Source organism: Lycium ferocissimum, chromosome 10, assembly GCF_029784015.1.
Source record: "Lycium ferocissimum isolate CSIRO_LF1 chromosome 10, AGI_CSIRO_Lferr_CH_V1, whole genome shotgun sequence".
Classification (NCBI taxonomy): Eukaryota; Viridiplantae; Streptophyta; class Magnoliopsida; order Solanales; family Solanaceae; genus Lycium; species Lycium ferocissimum.
This window is the reverse complement of record NC_081351.1, coordinates 51,651,814-51,659,796: the sequence shown is the minus strand read 5'-3', so window position 1 is coordinate 51,659,796 and position 7,983 is coordinate 51,651,814. Positions and strand designations below refer to the sequence as shown.

Below are 7,983 nucleotides of genomic sequence, written 5' to 3'. Positions count from 1 at the left end.
CCACAACCCATGTACATGTATACCCGCCCTCACACCGAGGCACGGCGAACAATGCGGTGGAATACGCGTGATAACATATCCCGGCCCGGCTCGGTGAAGGAAGCATTGAGGCATCCACGAGTGGAGTAGTGAGAAACTATATGCATCATAAAATATTTACAAAGACTCGATAGAATAATCCGAACGAGAGGTCATTTAGAAAAGAAATCGACGATAGTCATTGTACGTACCTTTCGGATGTCGCGAGGGATTATATCAAATTAAAACTTCCGGGATTGTTTGTACATATCAAAATACAAAACATTTACGAAACTCGATAGCGTAATTCGGATGACAAATCATATAAAAGAAATTGAGCGATAATCATAGTGTATGCCCTGCGGATGTCGGAACGGTTTGTGTCAAAATAATCTTTCTAAAATCGTTTTCATATTTCAAACATATTACGAGATTCAATAAAATAAATAAAACGACTATTTTATTGAATTTCAAATAAAGGATTTGGGAGACTTACATTTCTTCCTTGGACTTGAAATTGTCAGGGAACCTCATGGTTTGATGGTTAGTTAAAGGAAATTTGCTCTTGAACTCTTGTCTGAATTTGATTGTGACCACTTAAAGCTTGTTTCTTCTCCTTTGGATCCATCCTTCCACCTATCTGCCACAGAAGGAGAGTCATTAGCCGATCCTACTGTTTACAGAAAGCTAATAGGAAAGCTTAATTACCTTACACACACGAGGCCTGATTTGAGTTTTGCAGTTCAACACCTCTCTCAATACATGCAGAATCCCAAGGTCCCTCATTTCACTGCAGCTTAGCGAGTCTTGAGATATTTGAGGCTAGATCCAGATCAAGGGCTTGTAATGCGTTCAGATTCTTCATTTTCCCTCTTAGCCTTTTATGATGCCGATTGGGCATCTTATGTGGATTCTCGCTGTTCAATTAGTGGCTACTTCGTAAGTCTTGGAGGATCTCCCATTTCATGGAAGTCCAAGAAACAAATTTCTATCTCACTTTCTTTAGCCGAAGCCGAATACCGTTCCATGCGGCGCGTGGTGGCTGAGTTGACTTAGCTTAATCGACTTCTTTGCGATTTGTCGACACCTCCGACTTTACCAATTCCGGTTCACTCAGATAGCCAAGCCGCTTTGCACATCACTCGTAACCCGGTCTTCCACGAAAGGACGAAACATGTTGAATTAGACTGCCATTTCGTCCGGCAATAATTTTTATCCGGTCTGATTTCACTTAATTTTGTGCCTTCATCCTCTCAATTGGCGGACATTTTCACGAAATCTTTGTCTGGTCCATCCCACAATAGCATTCTTTGCAAGTTGGGTGTCTCTTCTCTCCCCTCCAACTTGAGGGAGGGGTGTTGAGATTGAATCAATTTCTTCCATTGATGATACAGAGAAGAAGAACGAAGAGAAAGGGTTAGATTATGCAAAAGGTTGATTGTGTAATGGAATGTCTAAGTTGCTGCAAATTATTAAGCATTGGGCTTCATCGTGTTTCAGTCCATACACAACCACTTGGCTGTTTCTGAGGCTGCACAAATATATGGCCCAAATGTGAATCAAGTTATACATAGTTGAAGAATCAAGATGTTTCCAAGATATTTCCCTATTTTCAGGTTTTTAGCAATACATGTGCATAGTACAAATTAGTTAGTTATTTAGCATCCAATCATAAGCTAGCAGCTGTACAGAATTATTCCTTTATTCCTTTGTCTTATAGCAACGTATATTCTATATATAAACGTATACAGTGGGATGAAATAATCATCAAGGAAAAATTCCACAAATCAGTCTTCTTCATTATATTTCTACATTGGCGCCGTTGGTGGGGGTGTAACTATGCCGGTAGTCTGGCGGGTCAGGGGGTAGGGGCGAATTTATATACTAAATTTGGGACACGTGAACTCATGGTCTCCCCGTAAAATTAGGCTCTATGTGTATATTCCCTAAAAATGGTTCTGTTGGCACCCATGCTATAAGAAGGCTACATAGTGCACTTGGTTGAAGACTGAGTTATCTAGCCAGAGGACTAGGATCTATGGCTACTTAATACATTTTTTTTAGTGGTGCACCCATGCTCTAGAAATTATAGATTCGTCTCTGATCGGGGTAGTGTTTTAAAAGGCAGTTGGGGGCAGGGCACTAGCAAAACGCCTCAAGGCTCATGTGTGTGACTTACTTTTGTGAGGCCCTAAGCGTCCAACTGTACGCGCTCGCCTAACAGTTCCTACATAAATTATTTGTCAAATTCCTTAATAAACACGGTTGGTCCTCATAATTCTTTAATAAATTAATGATGCTATTTTTTTCATCTATAAAAATAAGAATATTGAAAGTAACTCAAACAAAACGCTGTAGTATTGCATATTTACCATTTGAGAACACTAGCACCTCTTTACATAGCCGAATTTTGTTTTTTCACTTGTCATTAATCATCATGTTTTTTTCCTATATCTCAAAATTGTCATCATATTCTATTGTTTCGCCATTTGAAAGTAATTTGGTTTTTATTCATGAAGGAGTGATGTTTTAATTATAATCCTTATAAAATTTATTGATTATTTTCTTGTAGGGAGGTAAATTTCATAGTATGATAGTAATGTATTAAGAAATTGTGATTCTTTTGTTGTCTGAAAGTTTAGATCTTAGAGTTGATTTGCATCCTATAGTGCTTTTATGTCATAGCATTATTTATACTTGTAATCCTGTTAGAAGTTTTTAGTTTCTTTAATAATGTTTTTAATTATTTTAAACTATTATGTATTTTTATAATTTCTATGTTATTATACTATTTTACCACATTATAAAGTAAAAATTTAAAGATCCACGGGGCTTACGCCTCGCCCTGTACTAAGTATCTCGCTTACGCCCCCCGTCTTTTAAAACACTGGTGGCTAATCAGGTTTAATTGGGGATCCTTTCAAAATGGGTACTCCCTCCGTCTCATTTTATATGACACTCTTTCCTTTTTAGTCAATCCAAAAAAAAAAAAAAATAACTTCTTTCTATATTTAGTAAAATTTAACTTTAAATTTACCTTTTTACACTTAATGAAATGATTTCCAACCATATAATTTTTTATGGTTTGTTTTAGACCACAAGTTTTAAAAATCTTTCTTTATTTCTTAAACTTCATGCCCAGTCAAATACCTTCATATAAAATGGAACTGAGGGAATAATTTCAATTGAAATGGAGCAATTTGGCCGGATTAGGAGAAATCGTTAACGAAGGATATATTTGATAAGTTCAACAATGGTAGGGATAAATTGGCTAGGATAAAGTTGAATACTAAAATGAAGTATAGGGATATATTTGGCCAATTTTCCCTTATTTCATTCTCCAAAAAGTTATCTTTTTGATCAACTTGCAAAGAAGAGTAAAGGGTAAAATCTGCCTCTTAATTATGTGAAATGGAACAGATTTGCCTTCATTAATATGTGGGATTAAATATGTCCTCGCCCTTATTAAAATGGGGTTAAATTTGCCCTTACTTTCAAAAGGCGAAAACTTAGCACCTAGTGATGCCACGCGTCACATAATTTAGGATTAATTTTTTCAACCAGAAAGTGAATTTGAACCTTTCGCATAGTTCAGAGAATCATATTTGCCCCTCTACTTTTGAAAAAGGTTTAATATTGCCTTTTGTTATACTATCGGTCTGTATATGCTCTTACTGTTATACTATCGATCCATATATGCTACTAATGTTATACTATCGGTCCATATATACCCTTAATGTTAAGAAACTTTCTCAAATCTGGAAGAGCGATAATTAACTTGCTCTATTAACCACTACTAGTGTACCCATTTTCTGTACTTCTAATAACTTAAAACCCCAATTTAGATAAAATTATCCATGCAAAGATAATTGATGGATAGGGTCATAGAATATGTGGGTGGTGTAAAGACGTTATCCATTTCCACACAACTTTTGATACTTTGGTGTGTGGGAACCCCATTTTAAGAAGCACAAAAATCAAATTAAAAACTGTCTCAGTCCCTTTTCAACAAAGGTAAAATGGTTGAGCTTTCCACTTCTTGCAGCTTTGCTAACCCTTCAATTACTCCAACAATTCCCCTAATTTCACAATTTAGTACCATAAATTATAACAAGGGAAAAACTCCACTAAGAGGCCAAAGATTTATTACTTCTGCTGCAAAATCTGGAGGTTTTTCACTTAAATCGGTGAGTCATGTCCATATCTTGTTCTAATCACTTGCTCACTTCATAGTTTTAGGTTACATGCACAATTTTTCGTTATTAATTTCAAGATTGAAGGTTAGAGGTAAGATATATGGTCAACATAAAACAAGTTGGTTAACGTATTAAAAGTCTGTATTGAGTATATGCGTAATTAGTTTTTATTTTGTTTCTAGACGAGTTCATAAAATTAGTTGCAAAACATTTTTATTTGAGTTATTCAAAGTTGTGATCTATATTAATTATGAAAATTTTAGATTGTGAATAGGTGCGAAGGATGCGGAGGTCAAGGTGCAATAGAGTGTCCCGGATGTAAGGTACTCCTATTTAATTAATTGCCTATTTGGCTAAATTTTCGGGAAGCTAATTTTTTTTTTTTTTTTTTTTTTTTTTTTTGCGCTTTCCTTTTAACGAAGTGTTTGTTTTAAAAATGTGAGGTATTGGGCCAAATTTTTAAGAAGAAAAATGCTTTTTGAGTAGCAAGCTGTTTCCAAAATTGAAAAAAGTAGTTTTTCCAATAAGCGTATATAGAACTTTGGTCAAATAATTGTTACAGAAGTGATATTTTAAAATTAATTATTCGAATATATACTGCTATTCTCCAAAAATATTTTTTGAAAAACAATTATAACAAAAAAATACTTTCTAAAATAAGTAGATTTTAAAAATTTGATTATATGCAATAAATCAGTTGCATCGGTCAAATAATTGTTGCAGAAGTGGTATTTTAAAATTAATTATCCGAATATCAACTGCAATTCTCCAAATTTTTTTTTTTTGAAAAACAATTATAACAAAAGATACTTTTCAAAATAAGTAGATTTTAAAAACTTGATTATATGCGATAAATCATCTGCATTAAATTTGGTAAAATGATGAAAAGTCAATGCTTTTTCACGGAGAAAGAAAGGAAAACAACATAAAATGGAGAAAAAGGACTTTTTTTTTTTTTTTTTTTTACGGAAAATGATTAGAAATCTGTTTAACATATTAGAAAGGGAAAAGGGCCTGATTTGCCCCTCTACTATTGGAAATAGTTCACATTTACCCTCGTTATACTTTCGGCCCATTTTTGCCCCTACCGTTACCTAAGTAGCAATATTTGCCCCCTGTTTGGATGGAAGTTCACCGTGGCAATTAAACTTCCACGTGGCCTGACATTTGGATGAGGTGGCATGCCACCTCACCACCCTCTCCCCTCTCCATTTCTTTCTTCTACAAACAAACAAAGCCACCTCCAACTACCATTGAAGCCATACCCCACCACCATCTCCTCCAACAATTATATCTTCTTTTTCACTAACCCATCTCATCGGAATCACCATAACCGCCACTACTATCACTTTACCGGATCGTCCATTTATCTCCAACCCAAAAACCTCACAACCATTAAAATTCTTAAAACCCATTTGACAAATCAAGATACTTTTAGATAAAAAGTTTAAATCTTTCAATAACATAAAAGAATGTCTTTTAACTCTTGTAAACATTAATATCATTGCTAATCTTTCTGCTAAATCTTTACGATAATGTGAAATAAGAAAAGGGGTTTCATCATTGTGTGAAAATACAACATTTGGGTATTGAATGCCTGAAAGTTTTGAAAAATAAGAGGGTTATTTCGAATGAATTTGAGGGCGGCGGTGGGAAGGTCGGAGGTGGCTTTGGTTGGAGGTAGAAGAAAGAAATGGAGAGGGGAGAGGGTGATGAGGTGGCATGCCACCTCATCCAAATGTCAGGCCACGTGGAAGCTTAATTGCCACAGTGGACTGCCATCCAAACGGGGGGCAAATATTGCTACTTAGGTAACAGTAGGGGCAAATTTGTGCCGAAAGTATAACGGAGGGTAAATGTGGACTATTTTCAATATTAGAGGGGTAAATCAGGCCCTTTTCCCTATTAGAAATGACCTAAATTTACTCTATTTTCACCTATTGAACCCCACTGACTGCTCGTAATTATTTTCTGATTTACAATGCCCCTCTTTCCATCTATTAGACCCAAATTTCAGTTGAGGTAAATTAAAGTTAATTTCAATATGTTAGGAGCATTATTAACCCTTTTTCGTGTTTTTAATCAAGTCTCCCAAGAGCTAAAGAAAGCCTAGAGAATTCATATCTCTTTTCTTTTTTTCTGTCTTGGTGCAGGGGACTGGAAAGAATAAGAAGAATGGGAACATCTTTGAAAGATGGAAGTAAGTTTTTTCTTTTCAAATTGGAAAAAGAAATAAGGAAAAACACTGTACCAAATTTTGTTGAGTTTAAAAACTTGATAAAAATACATATATTTTGTAGGTGTTTTGATTGCCAAGGATTTGGCATGAAGAGTTGTCCAGTCTGTGGAAAAGGAGGACTTACCCCGGAACAACGTGGGGAGCGATAATAGATGCGGATTCAATTCTCATCAATCCTTTCTCTTTTCCAATACACCAATGTAATGAGAGAAAAAAGCACACTCTTCCCAATCCTTCAAGTGTCGCACATATACGAGTGTCATACCAATAGTGGCGGAGATACAGTGATGGAAGGATGGTCAATTGAACACTCTTCACTGAAAAATTATACCGTCTATATAAAGTAAATATTGTGTAATATCTATATATGTTATATTCTGAACTCCCTTTATACAACTGAGAGGGACAACATTTGCATCTAATTTTTAGTTTTAGGGGAAAAACAAGCTAATTGTGCGAATTTCTCATTTGTCTGTTACATTCGAACTTAGTTATATTGCTTTAGGTTCGCCTCCCCCCTTGCAGCTATATGTTTGAAGTTTTTGTTTCTTTTATTGAAAAATGAGCAATAATTAATAATCAAATCCTATTTTTTAAAAAACTTTTTAATTAAATTAGGGATAACATCTAGGAAAAACGTTTCAAAAGATGAAACCTCATCAGATTCAATTGCAACAATATATTTGAATTATATTTTTACTTGTAGATTTTTTTTTTTTTTTTTTTTGGTTAAGCTATTTTTCCATTAGTTTCAATTTATATAATTGTTAGTTTATAATAAGAATATTGTTTGGTTTAAATTTTTTGATGCACCATTCAAATTTCAGTGCCATTCATCAGGAAAAAAATTATTTACCTCTGAAAAGATTGAACACCTTTAGTGAAATTTCTGGCTACGTCACTGATCAGTAGTGCAACTTCAATGCCACAAGTTTAGTTATTTATTTATATTAAATACCAAATATTTTGCTACGGTTGTAAAAAGAATGATCAAACATAAACTATTGAACTCTTAGAAATCTTATAAGAACGATAATTCCAGTTACATTATAAATCATCTGAGCCAAAATAAACTCAGGCATTTATTGCAAGTAATAATAGAGTACTAGTACACTTTATTGAGTGTCAAACAGTTGAATTCTTGTTATGAGGATCAATCGATTATGGTACTCCAATGCACTTTAGGGAATCATCCTTTCGAAACAATTTGCAATCCACTTTGGCTGAGCAACAATTAATACACACTGGACTAATTTTCTCATCTCCAGATGATGGACAAGTCATATAGGCCACTTCAGGGTCACAGTTACGTGTACAACTCTTGGCATCTACATACCCCTCCTTGCTAATTCCCAGCATAATCATTCCTATCATACAGCCAAATAAATTCATTATGCAAAAAAAAGAAAAAATGTGGTGTTATTTAGCACAGTGATGGATCCAGAATTTAAAGATCATGTATTTCTTTGAAGTAAGAGTTTGAGCTTGATATTAGTATGCACATACATACTATTTATTTACACTACTAAA

At 34.5% G+C, this 7,983-nt stretch overlaps 1 protein-coding gene across 1 annotated transcript; it reads left to right on the top strand.

Annotated features, from left to right (window-relative positions):
* The first annotated feature begins 3,928 nt into the window (after positions 1-3,928).
* LOC132034249 (uncharacterized) lies at positions 3,929-6,875 on the top strand. The gene is made up of 4 exons (XM_059424538.1): positions 3,929-4,205; positions 4,478-4,537; positions 6,368-6,414; positions 6,515-6,875. Exons 1-4 carry the CDS (start codon positions 4,038-4,040, stop codon positions 6,600-6,602), a joined length of 363 nt encoding a protein of 120 aa, XP_059280521.1. The 5' UTR covers positions 3,929-4,037; the 3' UTR covers positions 6,603-6,875.
* Positions 6,876-7,983: the final 1,108 nt, after the last annotated feature.

What these genes read in the sequence shown, in the direction of transcription:
- LOC132034249 (XM_059424538.1), top strand. Translation starts at nt 4,038, where the DNA reads ATGGTTGAGCTTTCCACTTCTTGCAGCTTTGCTAACCCTTCAATTACT. An exon ending in TAGAGTGTCCCGGATGTAAG is followed by an intron (nt 4,538 to 6,367) that starts GTACTCCTATTT and finishes GTCTTGGTGCAG; the next exon opens with GGGACTGGAAAGAATAAGAA. An exon ending in AACATCTTTGAAAGATGGAA is followed by an intron (nt 6,415 to 6,514) that starts GTAAGTTTTTTC and finishes TATATTTTGTAG; the next exon opens with GTGTTTTGATTGCCAAGGAT.